Here is an 18,557-nt window from a genome sequence, read left to right as displayed (position 1 = left end):
GCAGCTTAAAGGCATTCAAGCAGGTAAGTGTGGTGGGCAGGGGAATTTGCCCTCAAGCCCAGCTCAGAGTCTCTTTTGTATGGCAACTTGCATGCAGCTTTTGCATCAGGAAATGTCTCTCACCATGCTATGCCCAGCACAGACAGACACCTCCCTAAGATGTCCTTTATACGGTAAAGGAAACTGTAATCTCACAAAGAAAATTATTCTGTCAAAAGTAATATGAAAAACGATCAGAGGAGGCTCTACAAGGCACTTGTAATCCCTGGAGTCAGCAGCCTCAGTAATATCATGGCCAAGTCAACATCTAGCTAGGTTTGCAGCCTTGGTGCTTCCTCCCATGCCACTTCAGTGCAAACCCGTTTCTTGCAAGTTCAAATTCCTGAGGCAGTTTAATTTTGCTTATGGTCGAAGCAATTTTTCTAAACTTAGGAGCACATTTTTCTTCTTCTAAAATTTCTGAAAGACTCATTTTCTGCAAAATACTCTGCAAATACAACTTGAGCAGCACAATGCAGGTGGGCTTAATTGTGCCTCCAGCTGTGCCTCACTTTTCTGAATTTAGTGGATCCAATGCAAAGGAGAAGGAACTCAGTTACCAAATAATTTAATATCATGCCCTGAAAAAGTAGCAGACAGAAACACTGCTGCTACCTGGACGATTCTCATATCATATGCTGTTGGAGGAGACAAAATGAAAATAAGTAACTTTGGAGGGAATTCCTTAGATATTTCTAACCCAAACAGTGCTAAAACTTCTAGGGGCAGTTTAGCAAACAGTGCAGTCCATAAACAATGTGCTATGAAATAAACCATCAGCTCCTTCAGCAGCAAATGAAAAGCCCATGTTTTTTTTGACACTTGCTCACTACCTGTCCATCTCTCTACCCTCAACACTGTAACTGGCAAATTGCTTTGTCAAGCATCTCGTACCACCATGAGTAAAGAACCAGATCTATAAAATCACCCATTTGATTACCTTCAGCAATAACAAATGGTCAGTTCACTGGAATTTTGCTTGGGTGTTCTTGGATGTAACTCTAGTGCTACACTCAACCTAGCTCAGGAAGTTCCCACAGGCTTCTTGCAGCAAACTTCTGCCCATGAATGACCCCTGGAGAAATTCTAGGGAGCCCTTACTTGCAAAGAGTGAACAGAAAGTTGCAATGAGCCTTTCCAGAAGTTGCTGCTCAGAGACTCAGTCACTCATCACACAGCATCCTTCAGATAGGCCTGAAACATCTCCCCAGCTAAAGATGTTTTGGGGCGCTGGCTCTGCAGTTGCTCTGTTGTAAGGCTGCAGCAGAGACACCCTCAGTCCAGACTCAGCTCCCTTCAGGAGTCTATCCAGGTGGATGTGGCACATGGGACATGACTGAGCAGAACTTCCCCCCTGCTTGTGGGCCATGAGCTGAGGAAGTGAGCAGGTGGGGAAAGGGAGCCCAAGGAAGACCTACACGTGCGTCACTGTCAAGGAAGCAGAGTGCACATCCTCCTTCATCACCCCAGTGCCAGTGGTAGCAGGAAGCCTTGCCCTTGCAAGGTAAGGATGGTAAGCAACCAGAGACTGAGCACCTGAGCAAATTTCCATGATTCCACCTTCTAGTTAGCAAATGTCAAAAAAATCCAGCACTGCAAAGAGCCCCTAGAGCCTGCCAGCAGGTCTGGCACACAGCAACTGATTTGTCATTTGACAGGAGAGAAGGGGAGGAAACACCAGGAGAGGGGATGGGACTTTTGACAAGCACCTGATGGGGACTTCTTCTCAACCAAAACTGTTCCCAACTGCTGTTCCCATCAGTGCTCTGGAGATGTCACCTCCTCCATGATTCAATCAGTCATCTGCATCTGTTCTCTTTGAGGGAGAAGGGGAGCAATGCATGAAGAAAAGTTTAGGCAAGCAGTAGCCAGCAAAGTAACCGGTTAAGTCCACATCTGTTCGTGGGTGAGCTGACTGCCGTGACCTCCCACTGCTGGCTCCCATCTGGAAGAAGAGACTCACTGTCCCTGCAGCAGCAGCATGATTCTTTGTGAAAACTTGTGGTAAAAGCAATAAATAGTTCAGTTCTTGACCTACCTTCACCAGGGAAGATCCCTAGCAGAAGTGTTTTTTCCCAGAGTACCGCTCCAGCGCCCTGCAGCAAGCCACAGGTCTCAGAAATCTCTAGTGCCTCGTTAATTGTCCCAGGCAAGGCACAACACTGTCCTGTCCCAGAAAAGTAGGTTGAATTCTGGGAGCAAGATGAAATGGAAGGCCAGTGTCCCTTTTATTTTATGTCATACTAGAATAACAAGTATTTAGAAGAAATTAAATAATTTTCCTCTTGGAAAAAAATCTTCTAAGATTCCTGTGGTACTTCGTTGATGATGATGAAATATGACACACAGAAATTTTTACTTACAGAAAGGGAGCATGGGTACCTCATATTTCCTAAACTCTTGACAAGTAACTCACCTTTGTAGATCACACTGATGACACAGGAACAAACAAATCAAGCTATCTGTACCAATGAGCCACAACTTAAACGTGAGATATGCAGGATTACACAAAAGAGGCAGACAAGTGTCTGAAGCCATTTTAGTATCGGGTATTTTTTCTTAACAGCTTTCAGCATCTCCAGCTCTTTTATCCAACATACTATGAGGCATCTTAAATATTCTGGATTAGAGAACGATATCTGAACATACCCTCCAGCATCCTCAAAGGATTGCTCCAGTTCAGCATCTGCTTAAAATATTCTATGCCCTTGTGCTTGCCTTGAATTTTTTTCCCCCCACTTCCTGCTTGGGGCTGATCGGGGTCTGTTCTCAAAAGAGCAATATGCTTATCAAACCCCCTTGGCTACTGGACAGACTCTCTTCAGTCCAGTCTCAACTACTGATAATCTTAACTCTGGTTCATCCATCAGTCAAAAGAGTAAGGCTCCAAAAAGGAATTCCCTTGTTTTCAGTCAGAACATCATTCTGGCTCATAGCACATAAGAACATTTTTGCAGAGTAAGTTGATTCTCTGAGTTTAAATTATGCTGCGTATTTTCTGGTTTCCAGTCCATCTTCCCAGAAACTGCCTGCATATCCCTCCTTTCACCCAAACAGAAGCCCTTTGCAATGGACATAGACCTGTTCTGGTTAGGTTTCAGAGTTTCTGCTCCATCTCCAAATCTTTTTGATCTGTTACTCTGTTGACTGCCATTTTTTGGCAACATTTCTGTGCTGGTGATTCTCTTCTAAACCTCTTGTTCCAATCTTGTTTCTGCTTGATCCTGTCTGTAGGTACAGACTTTCTCAGATGCCACTTTCCACCTACTGCATTGAGTTTCAGAATGTCCAAACTTAGAATCATAGAATCAACGAGGTTGGAAAATACCTCAGAGATCATCAAGTCCAACCTATCACCCAACACCTCATGACTGACTAAACTATGGCTTCAACTGCCACGTCCAATTCTTTTTTGAACACCTTCAGGGAGGGCAAGTCTACCACCTCGCTGGGCAGCACATTCCATGGGCCAATAACTCTTTCTGTGAAGAACTTTCTCCTCACCTCAAGTCTAAACTTCCCCTAGCACAGCTTGAGACTGTGTCCTCTTGTTCTGGTGCTGCTTGCCTGGGAGACCAACCCCCACCTATCTACAACCTCCTTTCAGGTAGTGGTAGAGAGCAATAAGGTCTCCCCTGAGCCTCCTCTTCTCCAGGCTAAACAAACCCAGCTCCCTCAGCTTCTCCTCATAAGACTTGTGCTTGAGACCTCTCATCAACCTCGTTGTCTTTCTCTGGACAACTTCAAGTGTTTCAATATCTGTCTTAAATTGAGGGGCCCAGAACTGGACACAGTACTCAAGGTATGGCCTAACCAGTGCTGAGTACTGGGCCAGAATGACTTCCCTGTTCCTGCTGGCCACACTATTCCAGGATGCCATTGGCCTTCTTGGCCATGTGGGCACACTGCTGGCTCATGTTCAGCCTACTATCAACCAGTACCCCCAGGTCCCTTTCTGCCTGGTTGCTCTCCAACCACTCTGTCCTCAGCCTGTAGCGCTGTATGGGGTTGTTGTGACCAGAGTGCAGAACCTGGCACTTGGACTTGTTGAATGCCGTCATGTTGGACTCTGCCCATATGTCCAGCCTGTCAACGTCCCTCTAGAGAGCCCTTCTACCCTTTAACAGATCAACACCTGCTCCCAACTTGGTGTCCAGGTAGACTACATCCACAGTTTTCCCCACATCCACCAGGCAGTCACCTGAGCATAGAAGATCAGGTTGGTGAGGCAGGACCTGCCCTTCCTAAATCCATGCTGGCTGGACCTGATCCCTTGGTGATCCTGCAGGTGCACTGTGGTTGCCCCCAAGATGATCTGCTCCATAATCTTGCCTGGCACTCAGGTCAGGCTGACAGGCCTGTAGTTTGCAGGTTCCTCCATCCAGCCCTTCTTGTGGATGGGGATCACATTGGCCAGTTTCCAGTCATCTGGGACCTCTCCAGTGAGCCAGAACTGGTCAAAAATGATGGAGAGCGGCTTGTGCCAGCTCTCTCAGCACCCTAGGATGGATCCCATCTAGTCCCATGGACTTGTGAGTATCCAAGTGGCTCAGCAAGTCCATAACTACATCCTCATGGATTTCAGGGGAACCATACTGCTCCCTGACGCCATCTACCAGTTCAGGAGGGCAGTTATCCTGAAGTCCTCCTGCCTTACTGTTGAAACTGGGGGCAAAGAAGGTATTTAGTACCTCAGCCTTTTCCTCATCTTTAGTTACAACGTTCCCCTCCAGGTCCAATAAAGAGTGGAGGTTCTTCTTGCTCCTCTTTTTAGCATTAATATATTTATAAAAATGCTTTTTATTGTCTTTCACAGCAGTGGCCAGCTTAAGTTCTAACTGGGCTTTTGCCTCTCTAATTTTTCTCCTACATGTTCTAACAACATCCTTAAATGTATCACAAGTTGCCTCCCCCCCTTTCCAAAGGCAATACATCCTCTTTTTTTCCCTTAATTCCTTCAGGAGCTGCTTGCCCATCCAGCCCAGCCGTCTTCCCCAGCGGCTCATCTTTTGGTATGTGGGCACAGACTGTTCCTGTGCCTTCAAGAGCTCCTGTTTGAAGTAGGTCCAACTGTCCTGGACCCCTTTGTCCTTAAGGGATGCTACCCAGGGTACTCTCTAAAATAGTCACTTAAATAAGATAAATTCTGCCCTCTGGAAGTCCATAGTAAGGGTTCTGTTGTTGCTCCTTATTTGCCTGTATTTTGAAAACTCCAGTATCTCATGGTTGCTGCACCCTAGACAGTCTCTTACCATCACATCTCCCACCAGCCCTTCTCTATTTGAGAACAGCAGGTCAAGCAGGACCTGACCCCCGGTAGGTTCACTTGTGAGCTGTCCTCCATACACTCTTAAGAACCTCCTAGACTGCCTCCTCTCTGCTAAGTTCCCAGCAGATATCTGGCAGGTTAAAGTCACCCACAAGGACAAGTTCTGATGATCTTGAGACAGCCTCCAGCTGCTTATAGAATATTTCATCAACTTCTTCATTCTAGTTGGGTGGTCTGTAACAGATTCCAACCAGGATGTCAGTTGAGTGCCGACAGGCAGTCAATTCTTTCATCCTTAACCTCAAATTCTGTGACATCAAGAGATTCCCTAATATACAGGACACCCCTTCTCTTCTTCTTCTTCCTTGCCTGTCTCACCTGAAGAGCTTGTAACCATCCAGTGCAGTACTCCAGTTGTGTGAATTGTCCCACCATGTTTCCGTAATGGCAACTGTATCATACTGGTTTTTCATCATTACAGGTTTTACATTTTTACATCATTACTGTTTTGGTTTTTTTCCACAGACTTTCTCCATCTTTCTTACTCACAGCCCTGTGGGCAACATCCACCTCAGGATTCAAACCTATAGAACTGGGTCATGTTAATGCTCTTGATCTCTTTATTCCCTTTTCAATAAAATGAATTGTGTGAGCTTCTTACACCTAATAAAAGATATATTTTTCCCTCAGTAGCAAGAGTGTCCCTCTTTCTGACTAGTAACAGATGACCAGTTTGAAAGTACTAGTTTGCACTCAACATATATGGATTATCTTTTTTTTTTCCATCTACAGTTTTGCTATTGTCTACCTGGATACAGCTAAGGATGTCACACATGGTTATAGTCCCTCTGAAGAATGCCAGCATACACAGAGATCCACAAGAGCAGTTAACAGGGAAATATATCTGTGCTTTTACTGATCTTCCAACTATGTGACACCCCTAGCTGCTCCAGAAACAATCATTTAATTATTTATAATGAAAAACTAACATGAAAGGAATGTTTATATATGTTAATGCAGTCTATTTCATTTGAGTTTCTATCTAAATATTGGGATCGAGCAGGCACTCCTTACCTACAAGTTTCAGTGAACCCATGTGAGCTTTGCCTCCAAATACTGAATTGGCCTGACCTATGGGGCTGTCAAACATAGCAAAAGAGAAAGAAGAGAACACAAGGGAAGAGGACTCCCTGCAGTTCAGCACTGTGCACAGAACTGCTGGCTTAAAAATACTGGCTTGCAGGGGAAGTGGGAAATTTGATTTGACATAAAATGCAACCTTTCCTATTTCTAACCCAGTACATTTTATGGATCAAGAACTAAATAAAGAAGTTACCTCTTGCTTTGTTCCAGGTCTTCTCATGATAGATTGATTTTACAAGGAGAAATCCCCAAATGTGTCAATGAATTCTAGCACTCGTGTTGGAGCCGCTGAGATATGCCTTATGCAGCTCAGCATGGGAATACAGCAAGGAAGGATAACATAATCAAATACAGGCCTGAGCACGAACCCTTTGAGCATGAAAACAAGCAAACAGGGAGATGCACTCCCACTAGGATAACACGATTTTGTGAAAGGGCTCAAAATGCCATGATGCTGGGGCGCATCGAGCACAAGAAATGTACACATGTGCTCCACAACTTGCAGCACCCCAGAATACTAGAATGTGGCAACATGTTCACAGGGATGACCACAAAAGGTGCATGATGTCAACATCTGGAAATCCCTCCAGCAGCATATTTTCACCCAACAGTCAGTCAAGAGCAGAAAACTGCTGCACCAACAAGAAGAAGCTATTTCACAAAGGATAGTTTTCCCAACCACTTGTTCCCATATATGCAGTCTTCCACAGGACAGGCAGCAATTTATGCTAAGGCTTTTCCTTAAGGACTTTAAGTGGTTTTGAAATACAAACCTAACAATTGGCTTTGCTTTCTAATTTCTTTCCCTTTTGCAGCATGTACCGATTTATTCATAGCATTTCTGACAGAAGGAATTTCAAGAATGCAAACAGCATGATGGTAATGGCGTAGCTGATTAGCTGCATGGAAAAACTTTCTTCAAGTTTGACTTTCAGTCAGATCACAACATCCAGGATACAAAAATCCCCTGGCAAGGAAGGTCTTTCTTTCACTTTATCTATAATAAAAAAAAGATCTTCTACACTTTAGCAAGAATAAACCACACAAAAAAAAAAAACCAACCCCAAAACCACCAGAGAGAGGGAGAGAGAGAAAGATGGCAGATACACTGAGAATCTGCAGTGTAGATAATCAAACCCTTTATTGTCTAAGTTACATTAGACTTGCAACACCATAAAAACCTGTTAAGAAGAAGAAACAGTAGATTGGTAGAGGTAGTAGAAAGTCCCTGTAACAGTCATAAAAGGGCTTTACAGGAGTGTGTCATGCCAAAAAAACAAAAAAAGGAAGTTATCATTTTGCTTAGGAGAGCTGATCAGAGCCCATTGACTAAATAAATAAGGAACAGAACTCATTTTAAATACTGCAGCCTAACTAAAGTAACAAACCAATACAATACAACGAAAAAGAAGAAAAAAGAAATGGTAGGATTCGCTTCTGGAAACAGATGGGGTTTAGGGTTGGCTTTACCCCACCCACTCTTACTTTTTGTTTAATTAAGGGAAATTCTCATTGCTGTACTGTAACACAGCATATAATCATTTAAACTGATTTCCCCTGCTGTAGTTCTTTGCGGCGCTAAATCGTGATTGTAAACTTTGCTGATTAGTACCCTGGTAATGGCAGCGACAGCACTAGCTTCTCAGTTAGACATTCCGAAAGAGAAGCTCCAGAACAAAAAAAACCCACAAAACCAAAGCCAAACCAAAACAAACCAAAACAGCTTTTAGCTCTAAATATTAATTCAGATGTTTCTATCGGCTTGCAAATGAAAAAACAAAAAAAAAGGAGGGGAGGGGAAAAAAAAAAAAGAGGTGTTACAAATGTACACTACACTTTTGTGCCATTTTGGGTACAGAAGAGTTTTTAATAACTAAACCACAAACAAGTAGGCTAAGCAACTTACTTTTGGTGCATTCCTGAACTGCATTACTTTCACTTGTGGAAAATGTGACTCAGAAAAACAACATAATCAAACAAACAAACAAAAAAAACCCAACCCCATACTCAGAAAGCTAGTGCAAACCCAAAATTATAATCATTAAGCAACACAGCAAAACAGTTCTTTTTTTTTTTCTTCTTTTTTGTTTCTCTTTTTTTTTTGGTGTACAATGGAATGTGTCTATGCGACCTCCCTCAAAATAACTTCACAGAACAGTTAATTACAGTCACACGTAAGTATTTGCACAGACATTCCTAACTACACCGAGACTTACAGAGAATCCTGGTATACATCTGGTGTAATAGCATATGAAAAAAAAAAACAAACACCCAAACAAACTAGTTAAAAAAAAAAAGAAAAGAAAAAGAAAATACATAAGAAAGTTAATTTGCATTGTTGCAAGTGTTGCGAAGTAACAAAAACTGTCAAGTAATTCGTAACAAGTAACAAGTAGTATCCAGAACCAATTACTGACTAGATTGCTTTAAAAACCAACCCCACCCACCCACCAAAACTGTTAGAACAGAAAGATCACGCTTTCAGGTTTTTTTTTTCTCTGCTTTTTTGGGGTTTTTTTTTGCTTTTTTTCCTTTTTTAAACAAATCTCCGTGTCAGAAGCCCATTTCTACAAAACCAGCGCTATTCCATTACGGTAGTAAGTAAACTGTTGCTCTCACCTGTATTAAAGGTTAGCATCATTTCTGTACATGTAAAATTATTGCTTTTTGGAAAAATATATTTAGCATGCTAGTTTTTTGTTTAGTTTTTTTTTTTTTTTCCTTTTTAATCCATTTCCTGCCTTTACAAAATGTTACAGTTTTCTTAATAAAAAACAAAACAAAACAAAACAAAACCCAAAAAACTAGTAAAGCTTTTGCAAAAATCTTCACAGAACATTTTCTTTCAAGGCAGCAGTAACGTTTGATAATGCATAAAATTATATGTGCAAAATCTGAAACCCTCAGAAATATTACCATCACACATAGTGTCACAGCAATAACAAAAGGAAATATTTATATCTGTGGAATACATTTTTTAATTGCTTACACTGCATGGTTTAACAACCTGTTATGTGCCATAACCCCACCTTGAAAACTTGCAGTTAAAGAGTTACTGTAGAAGAGGTATATAAAGCTTTTTTTTTTTTTTTCTTCTTTTTTCTTTTTCCTAACACCACCAGTGATCACCAAGTACAAGACATGACACATGTATATCAACATTAACCTGCCACCACAAAAGAAGTTCCTTGTCTTCCCAAAACGTCACTGGGCCCAAGGAGGAGCGGTAGCTGGCCTGCTGAACCAAACACAGGAGCAGAGAGTACCTTACAGGCCCAGGGCTGCCTGAACTTGTTCAGTGACACCTTTTCTCTTCTAACCATACAGATCAGCGGTGTTAGACAGCTGAGTGTTTTATTATTTCTTTTTTTTTTTCTTAAATGTGAAGACTTCCTTTGTGACCAGGTCGAAGAAAGTAGCCCTGTTACACAAAAAAAAAGGTCCTGAGAGTAAAACACAGAAGCCTGTTGGTTTTCTTTTTTCTTAGTGTTCGACTAGCTTTTCTTTTCCAAAGCAGAACAGAAGCTTTTCTCTGGAAGTGTTTCAATTTCCATATTCACATACTATTAATGGTGCGTAGTCAAGAGCAAGAGCACTAGAAATGCAAGTGGTCCCCGAACTGTAATGAAACAAACCATTGCAGAATGATGGTCTTTCTCTTTAGTCCCTTTAATCCTTCATCAAGCATTGCTTTCTCAGCACCAAATGCCACCTTTTCCCTGCACCCCCCCTTCTTCCTCTATTTTGCTTGTTGTTTTTTTTATTTGCTTTTCAGCATGACAGGCAGTGGCAGTTTCATTAATTAATACTTCTGCAGACCTTGAATCCACTGCTGTTTTTCAAATGTATCAAATAGTCATTGTGAGCATCAGGGAGGTTTTCGTTACAGTGCTTAACTTCTTCATGCTGTCCAAATCACATAAAGTTTAATTTTTCCAGTGTCTCAAACTTCTCTTGATTAATATAGATGCCTTGTGCTGCCACAGTGCTTGCCAACTCCACTGTTTATTATATAGGAAATAAGGAACCATGGGACTGATTAGTACGTCAATTTATATATATCTTGTGTAGCATCTTCATTTATTTAAAAAAGATTAACAGCGCAGCGGCACCCCCCTCCTCGCAGAGCGCTGGTCTCTGTCTTGCGCAGCAGCTCCAGGCAAGGCGACTGCTGGCAAGGAGGCTGCTCTGCAGCCCTGTGCAGGGGACCGCCAGCCCTGCCCGCCAGCCTGGGGGCTCCTCCGCTGCAGCTCTAGGTTCCCTTCCGGAGAGGCAGCGTGTGGGTGACCTCTGCACCGCCGTGGTCTCTCCCCTGCAAGAAGGATGACATAGGGAAAAGCTCATTCTCGCCTCTGCACCCATGCACAACCCTCCAGCAAGCCCTGCTGGTGTTCGTTACCCTTTATTAGCATCACGTACATTCATTTTGGCCCATCACATCGTAAGTTTTGGGGATTTATTTTTTAGCATCTCCAGCGTGAGCAAAGTAGACCAGAAGAGCAAGTACTACTGTCTGATAGAGCAGTTCAGAAAAGGCTGAGAACAAGGAGGGGAAGAAGAGGCCTCCAAAAACTGGAATTTTGTGCTAGCCAAAAGGAATTCGTAACTGGATCAGTGTTTTAGAAAGGCTGAAGTCTGAAGTCAGAGGCAGCTAAAAGAAGAAAAACTGAATTCTTGTGCAGGTCTGTCAAGTGCCAAGGCAGCTCTCTTCCCCCTTTGTCATCTTCCTTTTAATTTTTTTTCAGCCAACTTTAATGAATAATTACCATATTGAAAAAAAATAGCAGGGATATTCTAAAATCAAGTGAAATTAAAGATAACATCATGAATAAGTGGGAGCCTGCAGCTCCCAAGAAAAGCTTTAAAATGACATTTAGAACATCACTGTCGGAACAATGCAGTTTACAATCCTGATCCTAAAACAACATGGCAAGATTAATCTTACATAAATGCATTATCCTTAAGCTAAAGACTTGATGAAGTGAAACAGACCATTTTAAATTAATGCAACATAAAATACGGCACCCATGTAAAATCCAAGCAAGTTTCAAGCTGTGCCTATGGCAGCCCTCGAAATAGCTAAAGAAAGCCCAGCTCTGGTTGACATAATGTATTAAGTGCATCTCTTTTGTTAATAGATTTAGAAAATTCCTAATTAAACCTGGCCCGAGATTCATGACATTTACCAGTCAAAGTTTGGTTTAAAGTCGGAAAGATTTGCAACAAAATTAAAGAAAAAAAAAGCTGCTGTACAGAGCACAGTATATTTGAAATGTAGGAAACAGTAACTGGATGAGAGATGTGATAAAACTTCCTTAGTTGGATGCTGAATTTCCTGCAGTAAACCAAGAAAGATGCTTTACATTTTTGCCCGGCTGCATCATGCCTGAGAGACAGAGCCACAATTCCGGGAGGAGACATTCATCATTAAAATGTCTCATATTGAACCGGCTCTATGTACACGGGGGAGCACAGCAGGGTTTTGCCAAGCCAGGGGAGGAGGGAGGGAGAGGGGAGGAGACAGCAGGCGTCTTGTCCCAGTTTCCCTGGTCAAGAACTGAAAAAAGGGGTGTAATTAGGGGCACGTTTTTGAGATGGATAGCCTGTGGGTGGCAGTGGCATGGCCTGTGGGTTTGGACACCACCAAACCAAGGGCTATGAAGCACCAGGAACCATGAAAAGGCTCATCTATTCTCCTCCCACCTAGCAGAGGTGCAGACATGTCAGGGGAGTGGGTGGACCCCTCTGATGCACCACTGTCCTCCCATTTTCAGAGGTAAACAGCACCTGAGCTTCACGCATGACAAAACCCACCCAGTGGCTCACCCCCTTGTGCTTGCACTGGCCCAAGGGGGCTGCTGGACTTTGACCTAGCTAATACAGAACTGCATTGAACTCTTCCTGACGTGAAATGTTTTCTATTTTAAACAGCTGGCTTTCTTCATTTTAATCATTTTAAAGGGGAGAAAGAACAGATCTTTTTTCAAGTAAAAACTACAGCTTCCATGCCAAAAGCTCTTTTCATACCAACTTCTAACGTTAACAGGAAAATATCCGTCTATGTGCACATTAACATATCGGAGACACATTATCACACAACACGGAAATAAGTTGAGATGATCGGTTTGGAGCACAGATACCACTCCAGTTTGCTGGCAAGGGGAGAGTGTTGGGACAAGACCTACAGCTGCTAATCCTGTCCATAATGCTCATAAACTAACAGACATACAGTACATGCATATTTCTCAGATGCCAGCACAACAGTCTCCATGATTCCTTGATTGTTTGCATTATAATCTCCATATGTATGAACGAGACAAATTAGGTTGCCATTTATTTGTTCATTATCTATTATTTTGATTAATGGAATTCTTGTTCTCAGAATAACTATTTAAAAATAACATTTGCAATAATGAGGACTGAACTATTAATCATGATCTTTAGACAAAACTGTGCAAGCAACTGGGGCAAGACTATTCCTATGTACGAATGTCATAAATAGGACTTCTAACAAACAGTGCTAAAATTTCAAATGCAAAAACCCCAACCCAATCAAACTCAGAAACCAATGCTCTAACTAACTTTTTAATCTGTTTGTTTCATTTTATTTTTGCTCTTCCTCTTGTCTCCAAAGTTGCTTTAGGACAAGCAGGGTTGTAGTGTTGCTGGGCTGTAAAAATATTAGACATGACATGTCCCCAGCCTTTTTCCCAAGCTCCTTTACTATATATGTATTGTACATGTAGTATTTTCTTGATGGTTCTTTTCAGTCTATCTTCCAAATTCTGACTATTCACATTACACCATCTTATGTACTGAACACTTCAAGAGCTATTTAAAAATACTTACAGTGGAGAAAATTAAGGTGTATAAACCTTGCTGAAGATGGTTTATTCCATCACACATGACCCACAGCACACCTCTCTTTTCAACGAAGGAGGCACAAGACCTGTGGTGTCCACAGCGCTTTCACAGAAAATTACCATCACTGCCTCCTGGCAGATACATCCTTGATACCAAGAGTTTCAATTTTTTTCTGGGCTGTAGCTTTTAATTTATTTTCTGTGAGTACAAGGATATTTTTCTAGAGAGAGCAAAGGCTGGAGTTTAGGGAGTTTCGCTTGTTTCACTCACACAAAAGGCAGAGAATTTGGTTTCTCTGTCCCTGGCACTGCAAATATACTTCACACATATACACCCTCAATTAGATAGAATTCTTCCTCATTAATAACCAGTAAATTGTGCCTTTTGAACATCCATTTTTCTTTAAGATTTTTAGAGGATATTGTTTGACACAGCACTGGTAAGAGGATAAACTGTATTCCTGAAGCAGGCCAAGTTTCTCCTTGCTTTTAAAAATGCAGCAGCAGAAGTTAAACACAAGACATCTGCATCAGCTATTGCTACCACTGCTGTCACCATTTTTCAAATGCACACTACTGACTGACTCCTGTGCCACAGAGGAACTGGCGTTCTGGCTGCAACATTGCAGCATCTCTGCGGTGTCTCTGAAATCACCCTGTGCTTTAGGAGAGCTCTGTTGTGAGAGTTGCAGCATCTTCAAGGTACACGAGGTCACAGGGACCCTTCCAAAGGGGAGCCAGCTTTTGTCTTGCTGTGTATAAGCCACTGAAGCGCACTCCCTGAATTCACGCTTACTAAATCAGGTCTTTAGATGTTGCTTAGTGTATTCCAAATTAAGATACATATTCATTGTGGATAAGCAAGCTTAATTATGGATATATTGGGATATTTAGCATTTATGAAAATATTCCGAATATTCAGTACATTTAATATGGCAGCATTTCAAGAGAATCTACATGACTCTGCACAGATTGTATTGACTTGGGGTACATAATGAGCAGTTTTTGTCCTTTGGACAAAGAAAAGTAGGAAATATTCCAGAGCTCCTGGGAAATGAATTTGATGTAAAATGTCCTTTGTCTTTTTTAAGTTTTCATATAGAAGTGAGAGACCACAGAAAATAATCTTGTTTCTTCCCTCTTGCTTTATATTTCATTGCTGCTTATAACAAAGCATGAAACACAGCCCAGTGCTAATATTATCAAAACTGGATGTGTATGATCTTCAGGATGTTGACTTGCTGGAATGTGTCCAGAGAAGGGCAACAAAGTTGGTGAGGGATTTGGAACACAAGCCCTATGAGGCGAGGCTGAGGGAGCTGGGGTTGCTTAGCCTGGAGAAGAGGAGACTCAGGGGTGACCCTATTACTCTCTGCAACTACCTGAAGGGTGGTTGTAGACAGGCGGATGTTGGTCTCTTCTCCCTGGCAGCCAGCACCAGAACAAGAGGACACAGTCTCAGGCTGCACCAGGGGAGGTTTAGGTTGGATGTTAGGAAGAAGTTCTATACAGAGAGAGTGATTGCCCATTGGAATGGGCTGCCCAAGGAGGTGGTGGAGTCACCATCATTGGAGGTGTTCAGAAGGAGACTTGATGGGGTGCTTGGTGCCATGGTTTGGTTGATAGGTTGGACACGATGATCTTGAAGGTCTCTTCCAACCTGGTCTGGCCTGGTCTATTCTATTCTATTTTATTCTATTCTATTCTACATACACCCCTATATATGCCCTACTTTCCAGTGATGCTGAACACCCTCATCTCCTGTTGGTGGTTCACCACCTTAAAGAAGGTTTGCTATTTAGACACCTAAATACAGATTTAGGTGGCTCATTTTTGAAAAAGCCTGGCTGTGGACCCTGTTTTTAACATGTGGAATTAGAATTACTCTGTGGGAAAACAGCTATGTGATGTAGCACTGTTTTAAGTTACTATGCAGGGAGATTTAAAAAGCCCTACCTAACATTCTTTCACAAAGGAAACTTTTAGAGATGATCTTCTGGTTGACTACTGAAGGGAATGGGGGAACAGTGAAATACTAATGTTAATATTTTTACTCTTCAGCAGACTACCCGGGGGAAGATATTTTACCTGTGAGGAGGAAACATTATGTAAAGTGAATCATTTCCACTTAACATTAAAATAAAGGCTTTTCATTCTCAAGCTGCTGCACATGGTAACTATTGTTTCTTGCTTGGAGCATGTGTATGGCACTTCTGTAACTTGAACTGACTTTACACCATAAACTCTCATGAATAGATCTGTCCCCAATTAAGAAATGAAATGAAGACACGGAGTGACAATGTTTAAAGTGGGAAATCATAATGTTACTAGAATGCTGCAGGCATTGTTCTCAGTGTGAGCTCATTCCTCTGTTTCTGAAGGCCCCTACAGCTGCAGGTAGAAGTGAGAGTATTCCCTCTCTAACGCCTAGGGACTGTGCAGGTGGAGACTTCTAGGGGAGCACAAAGCCTGCTCACCATAAGAGCAAGCAAAACAGCAGACAACTGAATAATCGTAACTGACACAGATGCTGACAAACTGAGACAAAGGCTGATACTGAGAAGCAAATAAGACGAAAGAAAGGGAACTATCTCCTAGAGAAGTGATCATAACACAGCTTCTGTGGAAGAAATACTGGCAAAAGACAAAGCAGTTCAGGAAGCTATTCCCTACCCAGTATTCCACAGTACTGAGAGATGCTATAATTTAATCAAATCCTTTGAAGATAGACACAGACTGAAACTTCAGAGCAAGCTACATTTGCTGTGAAAGAAGTCAGCCAAATTCTGGCACGGCAGTAGTTTACAAAGACAAGATTATGAGTAAATTTATTGCTCAGTAATATAACCTGAATTACAAAGACTGCAGATGTGGACTGAGCTGCCACATCTCTCTTTTGGATTTCCATGGTAATTTCAGAATTTTTTGGAAGTGTATTTCTAGCTTTGACCTTACATTGTCTTTTAGAGGAAAAAAACCCAGATGCCTTCATAATCCAACCTCAACTACACATGAGATAAAACCATGAGCATGGAAAGGTTAAAAAACATTTTAATGATGCTATGTACACTAAATCTACATTAATTAAATAGTAAGAAGCAATGGCTAGTTGAGCTAGTTTGCAGATCTGCAGTGTTTCACACTGTCACACACTTCTACTGATAGATATGTCTTTGCACAATTTTATTAGATAAGCATCATAAGAAGAATACTTTCATCTGGTTCTACAACTATAGCATGACTTGGCTACTTCTGTCCATAAAAAGCAAACATTGCACACAAGAACTATTGTAGTGCTATGCCATCTTGAAAACTTTATGAGGAGAGTTGCTGGCCACTCCTATGGCTTGATAGCAACTCAGACCTGTTGGCAGTGGCTGGAACTCTCCATGTAGTCTTTGGGCCAGAAAGATGCAAGTGCAACACAGAAGGTTCTAAGAGGTTCCAAGAAGGGTGAGGTGTATGAATTGTGTGACGTGGTGGCAACCAGTGAGCATGTTTACTGAGCAAGCAGAAACCAGCTCCTAAACTTCTTCAATGCAGCACAATGATGCATGCTCTGAGCATGGCCGAAATCATCTGCAATCATTTACTGAGAGACCAGAGGACATGAAAAGTGCTGTAGTCCAAATTCAACTAAAAGTATGGATGGAAAGAAAAGTGAGTGATGCTGGAGGCAGTTTCACAATGAAAGAAAACTGCCCATGACAAGGTGTGCCCTGAAACCCACTTGCCAAGCTGGAAGAAGGAGTGAAAAGGTCCAGCTTACGAAGCTGGTCTCCAAAGATGTAAGATCTATATGACAAACTTGGTAATAGTTTTCTATGTAACAGCTTTGCAATTTATAATTCAGAGTGTTGAGAAGTGTTTTTTTAATACAGGAAACTGTATACTAGAAACAGGAAAGCAAACTGCCACACAGAGTCCACAGAAACTGAAGGATTAGAGCCTTTCAAAGGCCAGATACAGGACATCAAGGTATGAAACCTCTTCAAAAAAATACAGACTAAGCATTAATTGTATTGCTGCAGCAGAAAATGTGTTAGCTGTAAAAGGAGATTATTTCTAGGAATTCTTTATGTACTATCTCACTACTACACATCACTGTGCATTACAGAGCTGTCTAATCCGCCTGGTCCCCAGTAAGCTGGTAACATGTTTATTTAAACACTAACTACCTGCTTTACAATTAACTGACTCTCCATATAACAGACTTTGATAGGACACTTAAAAAATTTAAGAGCTAAAAAAAATAAATATCAAGAAACACCATTATTATTTATACATGTTATAAACCAGCACTTTAGTGATGAGTATCACCATGCAACTTTCTTCCCAGCTACCACATTAAAAACCAAACATCCAATTAATTGTAAAACATACTTGTTTTGGGGCATCTGCGGAGGTGGTGTGAACTTCAGTACCTCGGAGTCCATTAGACTCAAATACCACTGTGGGAACAAGGGGGCTTGTTAACAGATGAACATTCAAGCTTCGTTAGTGTGTGTACATTATTTGAGACCATTACAGATTAACCACGTTCAAAAAAAGACACCAGCTACTAGCCTGCGGCCGGAAAATACCAATTTACCGTAACACTTACTGTAAGAGAGTGTGCTAATGGCAGCCTAGGGCCACTGCCCTTTTTAATTCAGACTTCAGCACTGAAGAAAGCAATCACTGACAACATTAATTATCAGTGTATGTGTAAAGGGACCCTCTTCTTGCATTACTTACCATTTGGCCTCTGTCATTTTGCATCAGACTGGCTTATGTATGCATCATTCACACTTTTCAGGAGGAACCCGCTAGTCTTACTGTCTCATGCAATGCTCAGGAGGTGTCTCGACACCGGTGGCTTTAGCCTCCTGCAGCCTTAACCACAGACTGTGCCAGGTTAGAAACGGCTGGATTTCCCATTTTAAGGCTGACCAGTCTGTGGAAAAATCTTGTTTCCCACAAAAAATGTTCCTGTCAGCAGCAACGATGAGGCAAAACAAAGCCTTATGTTGTGTTGAAAGGGGTACTTTGATTTCAATTTGTGCTGGTGGCAACAGAATTCATTAGCATATTCATTTCTGAGTACCCTACTCTCTAATTAAAATAAAACATTTGCAAACAGACTTATCTTAAATGCATTGCAGTTTTATGGAGATCGGGCAGGGATCAGGTAAGCAATATCCGGAGAACAAGAGCAATAGTCGTAAAAATAAAAAACCTGTCCATTAGATTTAGGGACTGGA

General features: G+C 41.7%; 1 protein-coding gene across 6 annotated transcripts in view; it reads right to left on the bottom strand.

Moving 5' to 3' along the window:
* Positions 1–7,568: 7,568 nt before the first annotated feature.
* Positions 7,569–18,557, bottom strand: part of ZNF516 (zinc finger protein 516) — a 112,306-nt gene continuing 101,317 nt past the window's right edge. For 5 of the 6 annotated variants that reach the window (XM_068147561.1, XM_068147560.1, XM_068147562.1 and 2 more), the window contains one exon: positions 7,569–10,763. In XM_068147561.1, coding sequence (XP_068003662.1) covers positions 10,546–10,763 — 218 coding nt within the window. In that variant the 3' untranslated portion in view covers positions 7,569–10,545. Of the gene's footprint in view, positions 10,764–17,697; positions 17,766–18,557 lie in introns of all 6 variants that reach the window. The other variant, XM_068147564.1, reaches the window with a different exon arrangement.

The sequence above is a fragment of the Melanerpes formicivorus genome, unplaced genomic scaffold (genome assembly GCF_026170545.1).
Source record: "Melanerpes formicivorus ecotype bairdi unplaced genomic scaffold, bMelFor1.0.p_v2 SCAF_15, whole genome shotgun sequence".
NCBI classification, from domain to species: Eukaryota; Metazoa; Chordata; class Aves; order Piciformes; family Picidae; genus Melanerpes; species Melanerpes formicivorus.
The sequence above is the reverse complement of the archived record's forward strand: the minus strand, read 5'-3'. Positions and strand labels throughout refer to the sequence as shown.